The sequence below is a fragment of the Meleagris gallopavo genome, chromosome 5, assembly GCF_000146605.3.
Source record: "Meleagris gallopavo isolate NT-WF06-2002-E0010 breed Aviagen turkey brand Nicholas breeding stock chromosome 5, Turkey_5.1, whole genome shotgun sequence".
Classification (NCBI taxonomy): domain Eukaryota; kingdom Metazoa; phylum Chordata; class Aves; order Galliformes; family Phasianidae; genus Meleagris; species Meleagris gallopavo.
Genome location: NC_015015.2, coordinates 35,328,139 through 35,347,112, shown reverse-complemented (window position 1 = coordinate 35,347,112; position 18,974 = coordinate 35,328,139). Strand labels below are relative to the sequence as shown.

The 18,974-nt window shown below is 36.2% G+C and overlaps 1 protein-coding gene across 1 annotated transcript in view; it reads left to right on the top strand.

The window, feature by feature from the left end:
* The window catches only part of RALGAPA1 (Ral GTPase activating protein catalytic alpha subunit 1), a 114,797-nt gene that overhangs the window by 37,148 nt on the left and 58,675 nt on the right, over positions 1-18,974 (top strand). The window contains exons 18-27 of the mRNA XM_031553770.1: positions 1,689-1,829; positions 5,762-7,330; positions 9,213-9,337; positions 11,622-11,838; positions 12,675-12,875; positions 12,948-13,124; positions 16,650-16,802; positions 18,055-18,248; positions 18,382-18,480; positions 18,586-18,741. Coding sequence (XP_031409630.1) covers positions 1,689-1,829; positions 5,762-7,330; positions 9,213-9,337; positions 11,622-11,838; positions 12,675-12,875; positions 12,948-13,124; positions 16,650-16,802; positions 18,055-18,248; positions 18,382-18,480; positions 18,586-18,741 — 3,032 coding nt within the window. The remainder of the gene's footprint in view (positions 1-1,688; positions 1,830-5,761; positions 7,331-9,212; positions 9,338-11,621; positions 11,839-12,674; positions 12,876-12,947; positions 13,125-16,649; positions 16,803-18,054; positions 18,249-18,381; positions 18,481-18,585; positions 18,742-18,974) is intronic.

Here is an 18,974-nt window from a genome sequence, read left to right as displayed (position 1 = left end):
CCTGATATCCAACTTAAACTTACCCTGGCACAACTTAAGGCCATTTCCCCTTATCCTGTCACCTGTCACCAGTAAGAAGAGACCAGCTCCACTCTTGCTGTAAGCACCTTTCAGATATTGGAAGAGAGCAATAAGGTCTTCCCTCAGCCTCCTTTTCCCCAGACTAAATAGCCCCAGTTCCTTCAGTCTCTCGTTGTAGGGCATATTCTCCAAGCTCTTCACAAGCCTTGTTGCCCTTCTTTGAACCTGCTCCAGCACCTCAATGTCCTTTCTGTACTGAGGTGCCCAAAACTAAACACAGTATTCAAGGTGAGGCCTCACCAGTCCCAAGTACAGGGGCAGGATGACTTTCCTAGACCTGCTCACCACACCATTCCTGATACAAGCCAGGATGCCTTCTTGGCCTCCTGGGCACACTGCTGGCTCATATTCAGCTAACTGTCCATCAGTACACAAAGGTCCCTTTCCGTCAGGCAGCTTTCCAGCCACTTCTCCGCAAGCATGGAGTTGGACTAGATGGCCTTTAAAAGTCCATTCCAACACAAATGACTCTATTATTCTATCATCTTCTTTTAACAACCATTCTACTGTTCAGATTTGGTTTAGTGCACAGAAGTTTTGTAGGTGGAGAAATCTCCTTGACTACTTCTTTCTCACAAGTCTTCATAGTTTTCACTTTTGTTTCTACCCACCTGTAGAAATCATCTTCCTGTTGCATTCAGTCACACACTGTCTGCCTTAGTGAGCCCAGTAACTGCTGTAGGGCCTGTCAACGGTTTACGGGCTGGTTCGGCCCGGTTCCGTGACTAGAAGGGCGGAGGGATCCGCGGATCCGCGCCCCCGGAAAAAAAAAGAAAATAAGGGACCCCGAAATAATTGAAAACAGTGGCAACAATCTGAGGTAAAACAAAGTAATTTACTAAATATGGTATCAACAGAATTTTATAAGGAGAGAGAATGTGAAATTGATGGTGGATCGGCCTTACCACAACGCTGAGATGAGAAGCGCAGGCAGAGAAGCGCAGGCGAGAAGCGCAGGCAGAGAAGCGCAAGCGAAGCAGCGCAGGCAGAGAAGCGCAAGCGAAGCAGCGCAGGCAGAGAGAGAGCATCAGGTGACCTTGCCGGGAGTTATATCTCCTCGCTGACCGCAAAGCCCCCTGGGAACGTAGCTGCTCTTCTCCGCTGGACAGGCACCCGGAACTTGAGCATCAGCAGTCAAGACCCCAGTGCATTGCATGATGTTATGATGTGGAATACCGATAATGAAAAATCATGAAACCATGACAGTGAGTAATATAAATGTAGAGTAAGTTGTTTTTCTGTTAAAAAATCTAAACTTCTGAGTGCTTGTGGAGTGTTTTTAACTTTGATTTTTCAACCCTTGATGCAGTAGGAAAAAAACTGTTAATTAGTTTCTTGGTTTTTGAATGCAAAATCTCTGTAATAGTCGTAATAAAGGCATTGTTACTGCTTTACATAAAAATTAAAAACTCAAAATGTCTTATGTGTCCACTGATTTTTTTTTTCTTACAGCTCTGCCAATATCTGCCGTGCTGAAATGTTTTAATTTTTAAATTTTCTTCCTTTTTATCTTTGTTTTCTCTGTTGCTGCTTTTTCTGTGACACAAGCCTTTCATTATAGTCACTCTTCTTTTTCCTTCCCCACTTCTTTCTTTTCCTTTTTAAAGCCATGAGAAGCCGATCCATTGGTGAATGTGCTCTGCCATCGGCCTATATACGCAGTGCTAAAAGTGCTCCTGTTCTGATCCATACTTCCAAACCCTTCTTGCCTGATATTGTTCTCACTCCCCTTTCTGATGAGCTTTCAGGTAGTGCCACCTCTGCTAATTTCTGCACCCCCTTTATCACTTTTTTAAATCTTCTGCTTTCAAATTCTGCAAAATAGTTAATTTTTTGAAAGTAAAAATACTTGGGGGATGGGGGGAGAGGGGAAGAGATTAAGAATGAATATTTGGAGTTATATAAAGTATCATGCTATTTTCCAATTCATTCTGGAACTGTTAGAAGTTAGTGCTGTGCCAATGTTTACTATCATAAAAATGAAACGAGGAATCTTGCTTTTATAATTATTTGGTAAGCAGTAATACAACTTCTGTCTACCAGAGAGTACAGCTAATCTAAAGATTTCGTCATTAGTAAGGGAGGAAAAGGAGGAAGTTTTAGTTTGATTTGCCTTACATCTTTCTTCTTAAATTCTTGATTTCAGTTCTGGATGTTGTGTGGCCAACCATGATAATGATGTAATTTAGCTCCCATGAAAAAAAAACTTTATGAAGTGTATGGTATTATTTAATATGCTTTACAGAATGCCTGATTTTATTAATATACAAAAATATTATGTGTATATATACAGAATTGGATTCTGAGGTGCTGTGATTTGGTTTCGTTTTCCAAGTCATCTGTCTTTACAGATTTATAATTTTCTGTTATTGGCCACACAGGATGATTAGCTAGAATTTTTCACAGTAGTTTTCTTTGGATAATTTTCTTTCAGCAAATAGATAAGACAGTTAGGATTAGCTCGTATGAAATGTTACAGATAATATTGTCTTTTTTTTTCTTGTACTCCAGCTATTGGGTAGAAATTAGTAAAGTGTAAGGCTGACTTATGTTATGCCTTTGTCTCAGTGAATAAAAAACAAAATTGTATTGGGAACGCTACGTACAAATAGGACTTAGTTGGTACATTTTTGTAAATAAGAAAGGTTCTTTTTTTTTCCACTTCTCACCTGCCTCTGTTACCCAAGAAGTATCAAGAACTGTACGTTGAAAATTGTACTTTATTGTGTACTGCCAGAATGTGCGTGTATTTTAGCATACATGTCTCCCACCTAATGCTGAAAAGCTGCCTTTTCTTTCCATCTTCAAGCAGAAAAACAGGAGGTTAGGTTGGTGTAAGGGAAGTTGCAATCAATTGAGATTAGCTAGAACTGCCAATTTCACTCTCTTCCTTACTCCAGCTTATTAGGAAGCAGATAGTATTTCTTCCAAATATGTGCACTGTTAAAGATACAGTCCTCTGCAGCAGCAATTGTAATGTGTTTGGTAAAAACTCTTAAAGAGTTGTTAGAGTCCCATTTTGACTGTAACTAGTGTGCAGGCATGAGCTCTGATTTCCAAGGAGGCTGTTCATTTGGATTTTAAAACATTATCTGTATTTTCAGTGCTGATACTACAATAGCAGTGTATTTCCTTAATTTCTTCTATTTTACAAAAATGAATTTTCTACTGGCACAAGCACTACATGTTTGTATGAAAATCTTTGTGTACTTGTATGTGCCTATTAAGTAATACTGGATCAATGTTGAAATAAATCTAGCTGAATTTATTTCAATGTTTGGAGCTGCTTGGCGTGCTTTTAGAGTTCTCCATCTAGTAATTTTTAACATCCTAGAAAATCATAATCAATCACTGCATGCTTGCCTAGTATGCAATCCTTAGGCTGATTGAAGTGGAGTTTATGAAACGTGAAAGATGCATATTGAGGCTCAGGATGAGATCACTTTATCATATTAATTTCATCAATAATATTGTTATACAAGTTTTAGATGCATCCTGTGTTCCTCAGTTGCTGCTTTCATTAAAACCTATTTCTTAAAGCTACGCAGAAACTATTTAAGAATAATCCATGCTAGTATCTGCTTAAATCAATTAAAGAATATGAAATATTAATTCTAGCTGAAGAGTGACACTCTTCATTTCAGAGGGTGCTAGTCTACATAGTCAGTAATAAACTGAATAGGAATATTGTTGAAAAATTTGCTGTCGATGAAAGCTGAAGAGAAAGGAAAGGGTTAATAAATTGTGCACTATACAGCTATTTTCAGTTCATGTTTGTTTTCTGAAAGAGCTTGTATGTCTACTATCTTTTTCACCATAGACTTCTATGTCTTGTCTAATAGCTGCTATACAGTTCAGTAAACTTTGAATCAGGTCAAACTTAATTTTCAAATTATAGTTTCCTTGAAAAACTGAACTTTTTGTCTTATTTCAACACATACGTTAAGTGCAAATGTATCTGATTCCTCCGAGTTACGTGCTTTGCTCAGAGGGAAATTATGACAAAATTCAGCTTCAGCTCTGACTTTTCTTGGAAAAGTGTGAGCACTCCAAAATGGCCATTTAAGATGACTTCGGATTATCATAATGTTGAAATAAATGCTGACATCTATGAAGTAATCATCTGAAATATTTTAAAATCAATTCAACATAATTTCTTTGTTTTGGCAATAACACATCAGATTTGAGGGAGGGGAAGGGGCTTAAAATGTGATATGGTGAATTTAAGTAAATGCAGTAAATTTAAGTACCACTCAGTGCTGATGATTAACCCTCTAGACAGAACAACAAGGTAAGTCTGTTTATTGTGGCAAGTGTTGTTGTTCACTTAAGCTCTTTATTGTTATTCCTGTTTTTAAAAGCAGATCTAGAACAAGTGATAGGACTTAAAAAATAAATCTGGAGAATAAATGATTCTATGAAAATGAAGCCAGTGGAAACCTAAGCTGTTTTTACCTTATGTTTCAAGTTCCTATTCTATAAAAAGCATTGAATTCATGCAATTTTTTGAAGAAGCACTTATCCTTGTCTGTATTGTTGATTATATAGTATTTAGTATTCCTATTTATCAAGAAATTTGATGAGGAATGTGAAAGTTCTTTATTTTGGTGGATGACATGAAGTGGGCTGAATGTACAGAAATACATTTCCTCAGTGACCCATGTTGAAACTGTGGCTTTCATTGCAGTTAACTATGATTTATACTGATGGTGAAGTATTAGCAGCCTCAGTAGAGACAAGGAATTACTAATTTAAATGGTCATAACAAATGTTCTTGTTTCATTGTAAGTAAAAGTGATTTTACTTCAATGTTAACTACTGTGTGGCTGCAGGATTTGTTCAATATCTTTATTATCAAATTCTTAATTTGATCATTCTTACGAGTTCCTTGGGTAAAACTGAAAGAAGATGGGGAGGTTAGCTTCCATTTAGCATTTAGTTTTGCAATTTCAAGATGAGATTTCACAAAACATCCTTCTAGGGAAAAAAAAGATGTATTATAAATATATATATACCCATTACTTATAGTCATCTTCTCCGGCTCTTCTCTGTTGTTTAAAAACTTTAAATAAATAAATAAATAAAACCTGAATTTTCAGGTATACACCACATTATGTTTGCCATAATATTTATAACTTTACTATTGTTTCTGATATTTCAGTAATTTATGTATGTCCACACAAGTTATGGAAAAAGTAATAGTTTATCTCTTCAGTAGACAATACTAATTTGCCAGAAAACTTACATGTTCTCTTTGGAGTTGTGTATTTTTCTGAATATGTAAATTCTATGAAGAGTAATACTGTTGAGCTAATTTATATTACGGGTGAACATTTCTTCAAGGTAGTTGGAATAATATTGCTTGAATTATTGAACTTATTGGCACAGCCCTAGCTTTAACTGTATTTCCAAATGTTCCATGGTCACACTGTTCTCATGCATGTTAACATTTAAAACTGTGTTCTGATGGTCTAACTCATTTATATTGCATTTTGTACTGGATATTGTGTGTGTTTGTTTTTAACACTCTAGTACTGAAAAAGTATTTTCATTGTACATAATTAAACAAGGCTCTGGACTTTCCCGGCTTTTTCAATCACATGATTAGAATGTAGCAGTAAATAAATTTTATTTTTCTATGTAAATTCTGGTTTGTATTACATACACTTTTTTCCTACAGACATTGATGATGCTCAAATTCTTCCACGTCCACCTCGAGTCAGACATTTTTCACAGAGTGAGGATGCTCCAACTGAAGTTTTTGGTGCATTAAGTGAGGAACAACCACTGCCACGAAGCAGCAGCACCTCTGACATCCTGGAACCATTCGCAGTTGAACGAGCCAAAGGTGCAGTTCCTGTCATTGACAGTTCATCCCATCATGCTCCAAGTTTACAAAGTTCCACTGAGACCTCTTCAATGCATAGATCCACTGAAAGCCATATTACTGATTCAAATAGCAGAGAGTCCTCCTTGGAAGTTGGGGATAGTATTTATGACCATCTTTGTCATTTAATAGGGCCAGTAGAATTTGCAAACACAACCTTTGAACAAAACCAGTATGTTGACCTTGAAGGTGAAGATGATCTTCTTTCCTCTCTGAGAGAATATCTTAAAGAAAAAGAAGAACTTTGCGGTAACTTTGAGATAGATGAATGTGAGGCTTCTGCTCACGAAGGTGATACATCAGTAAATAGGAATGATAGATTACCACTGGATGGATTAGAAAATAGTGATCAGACTGGTCAATGCACGAATAGCATCACTGTTACAGAAAGACCTGTTAACCCAGAGCTGCACCTAGAACAAAACCAAAGTGGCTTTATAAGTAATATTGCACCTACTCAAATAGACATTTTTGCAAGAAATGAAGCACTCGATAAAGTCAGACAGTTAAATATTGATAAACAGTGTGAAAGTCTGTTTGATCATGGGCCAAGTAGTCCTGGCATCAAAGAAGGAAAAAGATACCTGTACAGGCAAGCAGCCACTGAAGCTGATGTAGATTCAGCCGTGGAAGCAGCATTAGCTGAAAAGCATAAAAGTGCTCAGTTTAACAACAAAATAACCAACTCACGTGTTATGCATGCAAAGAAAATTCTTCCTAAAGCACAAGTTAACCCTCAAATGCCTCACATCACAGGTACAAGCAAGCTGTCACCAACTAAAAGGAGTATATCTGAAACAGTAACTCATAGGGCCAAAATCATGAAAATAACAGCTAAAAAAAGAAATAGCGTTCATGTAACTTTTAGACCATCTACAGAATCAGTTCAGTTTTACAATCCTCTTGAGAACAAAGAGGCTGCGTGGAAAGCAAGACTTCGTAAGCTTAGTGGCTTCAGCAGTAGTGGTAGTGCTAGCAGCAACAGCAGTAGCAGTACAAGCACCGGCTCGTCAGCTGCCGTGGAGCTGGTTAGACCTGGAATGTATAGACCTCTAGATGCAATCAATGCTGCTTCACTTAGTAGCAAGCAAAATAAGGAAATTACAGAAACTCAAACAGCCGTGCTGCAGAAGGAAACTACTGCAGTTAATCAGTTCCATAATCGTAGTGCATTTAGATCATCAGGTCAGGAGTCAGCGCAACAGCAGGGCTCCCTGGGTGGTGTTTATAAAACTGTTGTACATGCTCTTTCGAAGCCGAAGGCAAATGTTTCCCCACAGAGGCAGAACAGAGTGCCAGCAGAGGCTCCACTGAGGGATCTGTACAGTCATGTAATGGGCTATTTTGGAAGGAGAGCTGCAGGTGAGCACTGACAGTGTGCAGAGTGCAAAAGGAGAAAGGCAGCACCAGTTTGGCTTAATGCAACTGAAGCAAGCTCTGATAAGCAATCAAAAGGCTTTGGGATGATCACTGCTTTTCCTGTTTGGTTATGCATGCGCCAGCTGATTTTTCTCCCAGCCTAAGTTACTTTTACATACTTTAAATTACTAATTTTCCTTTTAAATATATTTGGTTGAACCTCTTTGCTGCTGAAGACCATCAGGCTAGGGAAGAGGAAGAGACAGTAAATGACCTAATAAAGACTAAGCCTTGAAAATTTTGAATTTTCATCTACCATATAGAGCCTCAAAATTCAGCCTACTGAATGACTGGCATGCGCGCATTATATCAGAATGTACTATTCTGCTCCAACTAGTTTGTCAGAAGGACCTGGCTATCTACCAGCTAGGTTCAATTAATTTTATTTCTGGTTCATTTAGTGTATTTTCTTCCTCCTCCTTTCCCCCTCCTCCTTATCCTCCTCCAAAACGAAAAGGCCCGTCAAATTTACATTTGGAGGTCAGTTTAGGTATCTTTTTAAAAGTAGTTTGGAACAGAAAGCTGTTACTGAAATGATTTTGTTATCACAGTTCTCTTTGAGTAGTCTTAAGATTTTGTGTGAATCTTTTTTGAATTGTGCAGTAGGCCTTTCTATATGCACTCATCAAAATTGATACAGTTGCATCTTGGCAACATCATGGATATTCATGAAGGTCTCCTGATCATCCTCCTGCTTACTATGAGACCTCCGTGGATTGGTCAAAAGAAGGCTGTCGCTCTAATATCCATTGGCTTAGTTGAAATTATAAATAACCTTGAATGAACAATAAATTAACTTTCAGCAGTAATGCAGGTTTTCTTTTTTCACCTTGTTACACTGGCATGATTAACAGCAGATTCTGTAATGCATCTTGCATTGAGATGTTAATGCCACCTGAGGGCAGTCTGTGAAAGCATAGGACCAGGACAAGTGGGCAGTGATGTGATTGTCACGTTCCTCAAAAAAGTTTTTTGCTTCTATGCAGAATCTGAATTTCCGAAAAAGATGTCTAGAAAAAAAATTATTTGAAATCCGTAAAATCTAGCAGAGCCTCAGTATTAGAATAAACAAAAACTCTGTTGTGGTCCCATGAGAGAGGACACTGAGGGAAAAATTATTGCAGAGGAAAAATGAACTGAGGTAACCTGAAAGCTTTAAAGGATCATACAGATAGGTGTAGTGCATTTAGATCATCAGATACAGAAAGTACAGTTCTATCAGAAATACAAATTGATAATTGAGTGAATTTAATTAATTTTTCATCACCATTGACCATCTAGAGATTGAATTTTCATTCCAAATAGTAGCATGTTATTTTATTACATAACATTTTTTATTTGCACTATTTATACTAAATGTATAAAGTGCCACATTGGCATTTGTCATTATTTTATGTTGCAGTCTAGTGTGCCTTTCCTACTACATTGCTCTTCATTAAGAGTGCAATGAAGGAGGAGTACCTGTAGGAATTGTATAAAATTTTTAGGATTTATTACTTTTTTTTTTTTTGGTTGATATGGAGGAAGAATACACGCTGTATCCTTAAAGCAAGCATTAACAACTTTAAGTAGTGCTTACCTATAAGCTTTCTTGCTCTTAAAGGTTTTACTGGAAATTGACTAACACATGCTTAGTGGGAAGAAGTGGTTTTACTAATTCCTCCAGTAGAATCTGCTTAAAAAGTGGGAGAGTCTTAAAATGCATGTTTGGCAATTTTGAATTTTTAATTTCTTTTTATTAGCAGGGCTTCTTTGTTTGTTATCTTTTGTTTTGAATATGTGTTGATGTGTTCTTTACTATATACAATTATTCATTTGCTTTTAGCTAATAGAGAGGACATGAGTCAAAAGCTGCACCCTATTGACAGTGATATTGGCAGTAGCAATACAAATGTTCCTGACCTCATGGATGAATTTATAGCTGAGAGACTCCGCAGTGGTAGTACACTGGTAAGCCTTTAAACTTCCTATGTTATAATATGTAAGTCTGCACGTATGTGTGAATATTCATGTCATTTATGAATGACTTCATAAGTCAGCTCACTACTTAGTAAGATGTCATCTTACTCTGGATTTTATGTATCAGAAAGACGTCAGAATATCACTAAAATATTCCTTGGCTGTAAATCATTTTTTGCACAGGCTTATGTTATTTTATGCATTTTTCAGGTCATTTCTATTAGAATTTCATTCTTCAAGCAGAGCAGAACTAACTGTCAGGTGACTAGTCTCACTGAATTAAATGGTTTTAATTGCAACTGAAAAGGTTGTGTACACAGGCAGTTTCAAAGCAAATGTTTATATGTAAATTTGCAGTGCTTAGTGTGTTGCTGTATTTAGGCACCATACTGGAGTACAGGAGTGTGGTACTGTTCTCTATAATTTTAGTCAGTGCAACAGACTATAAAACTACATTTGCATGTTTCTCCTCTTTTTTTTTTTTCTTTCACTTAGAAGTGTTGAATAATTTCTTTCAAATAACTTTCTGTTAGAAGAACCATCTTTTTGTATTACTTCTTCCTACACTTTTCCAGCAATGTCATTGTGGTTATGATTCATAGTGAAAAATTTCAGTCAATTTTAAGTCAGTAATTTCTGGTTACCTTTGAGTACTTGCCAAACAAAACAACTGATTTGAAGTGTTCTAAGGATTTAGTTAAGTGTCAAAGAAGGGGGACATATTCAAAGAAATGTTGAAAATGAACAGATGGATAATAAGAGATTATTTCAAAGCTGTGTACTTTTAAATTAATATTTTTTTAAGGAAAAGAAGGTTATTTTAGACGTGTCAAGTAAAAGTTGTGTGTACAAGTTGTCAACAAATATCATAGTTGTTGCAAATAAGGAACAGAAGAAGATTCTTCAAAGTGATCGGAAAAGTTGATTTATTTATCATCATCTTTAATAGATGGCAAGACAGGACCTGTAGGACTTGTTCACATGTATGCTTTTTACTCTGTTGCTTTGAATTTATTTTTATCAAACTTTGTTTCATCTTGAGTTACAAGGTTAAAATGCTGTTTTGAGATACATTAAATATAAACTTCAGGATGCACATCAGTAAAACAGAAGTCATCACAACTGATCACAGGAAAAAAAAAAAAAAAAAAAGGAGCACTATTCATGTTCATATAGATGGGCAGGAATGTCGATCGTTAGTCAACATTCAAAAACTATTAATAAACATATGAAAAATTGATACTTTTCTCAGGTAGGAAAAAAAAACAGCCCAAGGTAAGTTTGAATAAGCACTATGAAACTTTGCCTGCTATTGAAGTTGCAGTCTAGCACACAAAAATGGATATTCTGTCTTAAAAAAATAGAGTACTAACTTATTATTTTTTGACTGCTTGATCTATTGAATACTAAAACCTTGTATGTTGTCAGAATTATCAGTTAAAGTAAATAGCCAGTTTGTAGCAGGATGTCAAAAGGAGAAGTGAAGTGGCTAGGCATGAGGTAATTCACCTTCAGTCCCTTGATTTTCAGTGCATAAAGAATTCAAGCTGTTTCATAAAAAGGCTTATCAGTGTTTATCTTAGTTCCAACTGAAGCAGACAGCTGTACTTTTCACTGCCTTTTTTGCTCTGTGAGGAGAGTCTTAAAGAAAGACTCAAGTAGAGCGGTGTACGTTTACATGAGCAAATATGTATGTGTTGTTTCTTCTATATGCTGTCTTTCTTTTTTGTCTTAAGTCAATGCTAAGGTTTTGGCTTACACATAAGAATATTAACGTGTGAATTAGGAAAATTCTTTTGCTTGTGGTATATGTTAATTTTTTGCTTGTATCATCAAAGCCTATTGACCAAAACCCAGCAGATTTCCTGAAATCTTTTTTTCTGCATGCTTCTGAAACTAAGGTTAACAAGACTTGTTTATCAATTTAGACATAAGTTGGAGATAATGTGTGTTTTTACTATTTTTTCCAAAGTCTTGCCAAATACAAATGAGGCACATTTTGTTTTGAATCCAGGTCTTTTAAGGTTTATGCAAAAACATCCATTGTGAAAGCAAAATTGAAATTTACTGAATTGTGTGATGGCACAGGTTCTTTGCTTCCTGCTTTCTGTGGTTTTGGAAAGTCTTGCTCTGTAGGATGATGACAATTTTTGGCTTAGGTGCATGTGTACAACTAGTTGTATACAGACATTTGTGAATGTGTGATTGCTTTTCCTGTTATAAGTAAATAAGCCATCCAAGATTGTAAAATACTTCATTACTCTTCAATATTTAGAATGTGACTAGACGAGGAAGCAGTCCTGGCAGCCTGGAAGTTCCAAAAGACCTTCCTGATGTATTGAACAAACAGAACCAAATGCGCCCTATAGATGACCCAGGCGTGCCTTCTGAATGGACATCACCTGCTAGCGCAGGCAGCAGTGACCTCATCAGTTCAGATAGCCACTCGGACTCGTTCAGTGCCTTTCAGTACGATGGACGCAAATTTGAAAGCAAGTATACTTTTCCAAAAGTAGGAACATTTTTGGCTGACTGCTTGTGAACTTCCTTTTCCTAAGTTTTGTAAGTTAAATACCAGTACTCTTCTGTAAAGAGAGCATATCTTGATTCCTCATTGAAATCACTACTAATTTAATGGAACAAACCAGAATTCATGAGGGAGGCTAACGTGTGTAGTGTACTAATGAGCAAAACAGCACTGAAACACTGCTCTACAAAAGCTGAACAACAGTGCATAGAAGTTAGGAAGCAATACTGTCTGTGGAGTTTTCTATGAATTAGAATGTAAAAATGAAAGATAGCTTCAGAATTTATTTTACTTCTGAAAAAGCTTAGGTAAAATGTAAGGAAGATCATCTAATATTATTAAAGTGGTTTTTTTGTAGCTATAGATTGATAAAGATACTAAATGTGTTATCATGGTAAAATTAGTATGCTTTTTTAAAATGACTTAATATGTTTTTCATTCATTTCCTGCATCTGTTCCTACTTATATGCATATGAAGGGGTTATTGCAGTTGCTTAGAATTGTGATTTTTTTTTTTTGTATTACATAAGAGAGTAGTACTGTTTATTTGTTAGAAGTATTTATTGTATTTCTATGTGTATTGTGGATATGTAGATGGTAGGTAGCTAAGTGATGCTATGTTTCAATGTGGCATCTTCTCTTAAGTGTTGAGAATGCAATTTGCCAGAATGATATTTGTCATGATATTTTTAGATTGAAGTTAGTTCTTTAATGAACAAGTTGGCTATTTCTAAGCTTATAAATTTTGCAAATAAATTCCTTAATGTAATTTTCCATTATTTTTACTTTATTCTCATTTAGGTACACTTACAGCGACTAAGCAGAATACAGGACATGCAATAGGAATGTCTTCTCCAGAAGTTCAGTCGCAGTTTTGTGACAGAAATGAGAATGTCCATAATAGCCAATTACTTTCTGCTTTTACATCTTATGTAAATTGTGCAACAGTGTGTTGGAAGCATAGGAGATGTACATACAAGTTTTACATGGAGGATTTTGGAGGTGCTAGGCTTTTGTATTTTATATTAGTGGTATTTTTAAGTTATCAGTTAATACAGCTCTTTCCTCATACAGATTTCAGCTTTGGCACAGAGGCAGGGACACCAGCTTCCACTGATGCTGATGCAATTTCAGGACAACAACAGAGTGCTGAGGAACAAGAAGTAGCCAGTCTAACTACACTCCATATAGATTCGGAAACAAGTAGTTTGAATCAGCAACCGTTGTCTGCTGAAGCTGCAACAGTTACTGGTAAAGTAGTTAATAGATAAATAATCATTTGTTTCAGAAATTTTCCACCCATCTTGAAGAATTCAAGATTCAGCTTCTGCTATGAATCTATATTCTGTAGAAGACGATTCTTGGATTTCAATTATTTTTTTATTGCCTTTGAACATTGATGGGTGAAATTACAAATGCAAAACTTTTGTCTGACCTAGTTACCTTCATAATCCTTTACTTGGTGCTAAATCTGTTTTAAATCCTTAGTAAGAAAATCTATACAATTATCAGAGAAAACTGTTAGCGCATAATGTAAGCTAGATCTTACGAGTGTTTTTATATTACAGTAGTCAAAGCTAATTTTCAGTAAGCTATTTTTTCTTGAAAGGCTTTGCTGGTGCTTTCAAACTAGTACACTGAAGTCTTATGGGATTCCTTTGTGTACAACTGTCTTCACTGTATTGTCTGTTGTGAAATTTGAATCTTACATAATGTGCAAAAATGTTATTGTGACTTGTAAGATCAGTTTCCATTTGTGTCACTTATTTTTCTATTGGTATTTTTCCATTTTTTTCTCATGGAATAGCCTTTTACAAACTAAATGAGAGTTTCACAGCCTCAGTCAGTCTTGAGGCCCTACCAATTTATTTTACAAATATTTATTGAGAAAGAGGGAGAATAATGTAATTATTAAATGATACAGGTAAGCAAATTGAATGAGCTGCTTTCTGAAAGAGAAAATCTTCCTCTCCGAGGAGTGTTTAGAAGGAAGATCTCTTACCATATTTTGTGAATGAAACATCCATAGACATTTTTATGTTCCTTGTTCCATAACTGTTAAATACTATCCTACCTAACAAATGTAGAACAATTCCCTATTCATCTGTGACAGCTTACACCTATATAGGTTCTGTTCTCTATGACAAATCAAACTGCATTTTCAGAGATGTTTAAGGACTGTCTTCACTTTCTTGCAACTATTTTCACGTTCAAAAATTGCCTTTCTGTTGAAAGAAGCATGATAAAAGCTTTTTCAACATTGTTGTTTAGCTTGTTCAACAATAGTCAGCATTACTTTTATTCTCTTTACTGTGTACTTATTGAAAGTCCTCACAGAGAATCTGTTCTTTATCTGTTTGTTTGTATGTTAATGATTTCATTGCTGTTTGGTTGTTTTGTCCAAGTTTGCATTGTAATTGACAAGATTACAATTAATGACTGAGTTGTCCATTGAGAAAGTTCTGTGGCTGTCTTTTCTTGTTGTTTGGACCACTGTTTTAGAGAGGTGGTTTTTGTGTGTCACTTCAGTGCCCCCACAAAGTTGGAGCCCATTATCTAATTTCTGCTAAGTTTACGCGTAAGAAGAAAACACAGAGTTTCTTTGAAATTTTTGAAAATAGGCAGCTGTACAATGTAAATCACGTGCATTAGGAGTCACCTGATAGGGAAGCTGCAGTTTGAATTCAATGTGATTAGATACCAGAAGATCTGTGTGGAAACTCAACTTCAAAGCACAGCATCAAAGTTGAAAGCATGTGTACTGGGGTATCTTTTAATACTTAGAAGACTCCAGTACATCAGCAAATTTTCCATCGTTATTTCTGTCTATTGTTTTCCATCATATAAAATCTCTTTCCCTCCCTCCCCTACTCTATCTCTCCTTTCCTTCCTTCTTTCCTCTCTCCTTCCCTCCTTTTTCCCTCCCACTTCCCTACCCCATCACTCTTTTTTCCTCCTTCTCTTGGTCTTTTTCAATCCCTCCCCTCTTAGTGAACAGAATGGAGAAGTAGGAAAGGATTTCTTAGGGCACCTTCAAATGTGTATTTTACATTAATTCTGTATGTTGAAAACAAGCAATCAGTGTCAGGTGGATGGTCTCCTATACTTATAAATGCAGAATATGGAGTGAAACAATATTCTGTGTGTGAAGTAGTAGTGGAAGAGGAAAGGCATTGCCACGGGTTGTCATTTTACAAAATTTAGTGATGTTTATATGTATGTCTATCTCTCCTTTCTGTTTGTTTTTGCATTGTTTCTGTTCTGATAACACTTCACATTTTCTGTCGAGTTCTTTAAAATGTTTAATTTTCTTTCAAAGAAAGAACATTTAACAACCAATAATTTGGGAAAATTACTATTTTTAAGAGCCTCACCTTTTCTTTTATGTCCTTAGAGTTTAGTTTATCTCCAGCGCTGAACTTCACACATATTGTAATATTTTTTGAATCAGCCATTTTCCAAGAGTTAAAATTCAGAGACATTAATTTTTCCATTTTAAAATGTGCTGATGTGTAGGGAAGTATATAGTGAATACCTGCTCTTTATTTCTACTGCTGTCTGAGTATTCAGTCTGAACTTGCCATTTTGGAAGAATCTTTAAGCAAATTCAGGAAGTGAAATTTGTTTAGCAGAAGATAGTGCAGGGGCCAAGTAAAAGTGTATGCTGCTCCTATGTAAGTATCTCTGTAGAGTAGATCAAGTAACTGCCTAGAGAGGTTGCTTTGTGTTGATCATGGAAAGATGCCTTTGCACACTGCCATTCAAAAAGCCTGTATTCTTCCTTCAAGGAAGTAACATTCCCTCCATACAGATTTTCTGATCTGCAGATAAACATCAAAGAATATGAGGGCTGTTGGAGAGGGTCCAGAGGAGAGCCACAAAGATGATCAGGGGACTGGAGCACCTCCACTATGAAGACAAGCTGAGGGAACTGGGCTTATTCAGCCTGGAGAAAAGAAGGCTGTGGGGTGACCTCATTGCAGCTTTTCAGTACCTAGAGGGAGCCTACAAACAGGAGGGGAGTCAACCCTTTGAAAGGGTGGATAACAGCAGGATAAGAGGAAATGTTTTTAAGTTGAGGGAGGGAAGATTAAGGTTGGATGTCAAGGAGAAGTTCTTTACAGAGAGAGTGGTGAGGTGCTGGAACAGGCTGCCCAGAGAGGTTGTGGATGCCCCGTCCCTGGGGGTGTTCAAGGCCAGATTGGATGGGGCCCTGGGCAGCCTGGTCTAGTATTAAATGGGGAGGTTGGTGGCCCTGCATGTGGCAGGGGCGTTGGAGATTCGTGATCCTTGAGGTCCCTTCCAACCCTGGCCACTCTGTGATTCTTTGAATATCAGTCCCTGGTTTGAGCTTTGATTTTTAAATCAAACTGCATACATCCATAAACCTGGAAAAGCGGTTGTTTCAGCAAAATTTCTGCTTAAATCCCTTACTGGGGAGAAATCTACGTGAAGGAATGTGTAGAGAAATTTGACTGGTTCTGAGCACTGCAAGTGCTACAGAATAAACACATTTAAAATTATTTTGATTGAAAATAGAACTCTGTTAGTCCATTCACCTATCTGATTTTGATGTTCATCTCTTGGCTTTCCTGTATGTAATTTGTTGTCTCTTGGAGCACGATTCACAGGATAGTTTCTATATCATTTTATTTTTTGGCCAAATTTGTTATATTAAAGTATTTAAATTTTCTTTTAATGCTGTGTTTAGAAATTTCAGTAGCTCAAAAGAACAGAAAAGGCTTTTAAGGTAACTGTTAAAAATTGCATTTGCAGGCTCTGAAAGTGCTTCTCCAATCCAATCTGCTCTTGGATCCCGATCACAGACACCCTCTCCTGCCACTCTTCATGCAGATCATATTGAGCAGAAGGATCTGCAACTGGATGAGAAGCTCCACCACTCTGTTTTGCAGACGCCAGATGACCTAGGCAATATCTGGAATAGAAAACATAAACCTGTTTTTCCTTCTTTTGAATGCAATATAGTGAAGTAGATAGTATCCCATTAGCTGTAGACAATCCTGTACAAAGCTATTTCATCTGCACTTTTAAAAATATTTAATTGCAGTTATCTTCTCAGAAAGCAAACAAAAACCTTTCTACATTTCATTGGAACTATTAGCAGTGAATTTCTAGTCAATATATTTATAACTGTTCTTTTTGATACATAGAGTTGTGTCAACTTAACCTAGTATGTTGTCCTTCCATGGACGGTTTTATCATTAATGTAAAAGTAATAAGACCTAATTTTTTAGTAATGTTTTTATTTCTTCTTTTCCCTTTAATACTTATACAAGTTTTAATTACTTTAACTATCCAAGTTATTGAATTTTAGAATACATTCACTTTGTAAACACAAAGTTCTCATTTCTCCCATGTTCAATCTGATGGAAACAGAAGAATGTCTGATGGGTATTTTAGACCCTTTTTTCTTTAAAGTAGCCTACTGATGAACACAAGTACAATCATTTTGCTTTATACTTTGTAATTTGCAACCCAGAAGCCATCAGTGTCTCTACCACAGTGGTCCAGATCTAAAAAATGAAGAGGCTATGAGATTAGGCTGAATTTGGATTTCATTTTCATTTTGTACGCCTATGGGAGCTGCAAGATTTACAGAAGATCTCAGCAAGTTCTGGTGCTGAGGTGTTTTTAAAACCTATGTGAGAGGTACAGGAGGAAGAATGTGGATACTTTCTGCTTTAGAACTGTGGTTCCTTAGGTAGTTTGCTTTGGCTATTTAGCCACATAAAGTGTGAGCCATTGTAATGTGAGCATTCTTTCTACGGGCAAACTGGAACAAACAGATCTTCCACTAAAAAGGACTGTCCATTCATATATTGTGTAGAGATAATGTGTAATGATGAATAGGAAGAATGAGGTGAGAGCGGAACTGCCACAATAGGTTACTGAATTAGGGCTCCAGTAGTGACCTTGAATGTTACTTACGGACAAAATATAGAAGAAACAGAACAATTCTTCTAGAGAATTTGAAAATAGTTATGTAGTTAAACAGTTTCAGTTTTGAGATGGCCTAATGGGTAAGAAATATCTTATTCTAAAAGTCTGATTTTTTTTTTTTCTCTTTCAGTTTTAAGAAAACTATGTATGTAATAGTTCTGGCAGAACTTTTCTTTTTGTAAAGAGGTAGATCTCACTGCGCTTTTTTCTTCCTTTGCAGAAACTAGTGAGTTCCCCTCAGAATGTTGCAGTGTTATGGCTGGGGGAACACTTACAGGATGGCACGCAGATGTTGCTACTGTGATGTGGAGACGAATGCTGGGAATTTTAGGAGATGTCAACAGCATCATGGATCCAGAGATTCATGCCCAGGTTTTTGATTACCTGTGTGAACTGTGGCAGAATCTGGCCAAGGTAAAAAAAAAAAAAAAAAAAGGAACCTCTTATCCAAGCTGTTTCAACAAGGAAGGATTTTCAGAAGGAACAACCATCACCTGATATATTTCCCTTACTTTCATTTTATTTTATTTTATTTTAATAATTGCAGATAAGAGACAATCTTGGTATTTCAACAGATAACCTCACTTCACCATCTCCACCAGTTTTAATCCCACCACTGAGAATTCTAACACCTTGGCTGTTCAAGGTAAATTTGAGCACTAAGCAGTGAAACAGAACTAAAGATATATTGGTTGCAGAAGTGTTTAATTTACTTTTTTCTTTTATGAATAATCATTTTTTTAAACCGTAGGCAACAATGCTGACTGATAAATACAAACAAGGAAAGCTACATGCTTATAAACTCATTTGTAAGACAATGAAGCGAAGACAAGATGTATCTCCAAACAAGGATTTTTTAACTCATTTCTACAATATAATGCACTGTGGACTTCTTCATGTTGATCAGGTAAGTTTAACTATGATTTTCTTATTGAAATGAATAGTAGAACTAAAAATGAAATTGTCAGAAATACCGGATTTTCAGCTGAGTAATTCAACTTTTCCTTTAGAAATAGCCATGTGACTGGTACTTTTTCCAGGCTTTGGTGATTGCATATATGTTCTTCATTGTAATCAGAAATGCTTAGTCCATTTTAAGCAAGTAAGAGGGCAGAAAAGGTGTTTCTTTTTTTTTTTTTT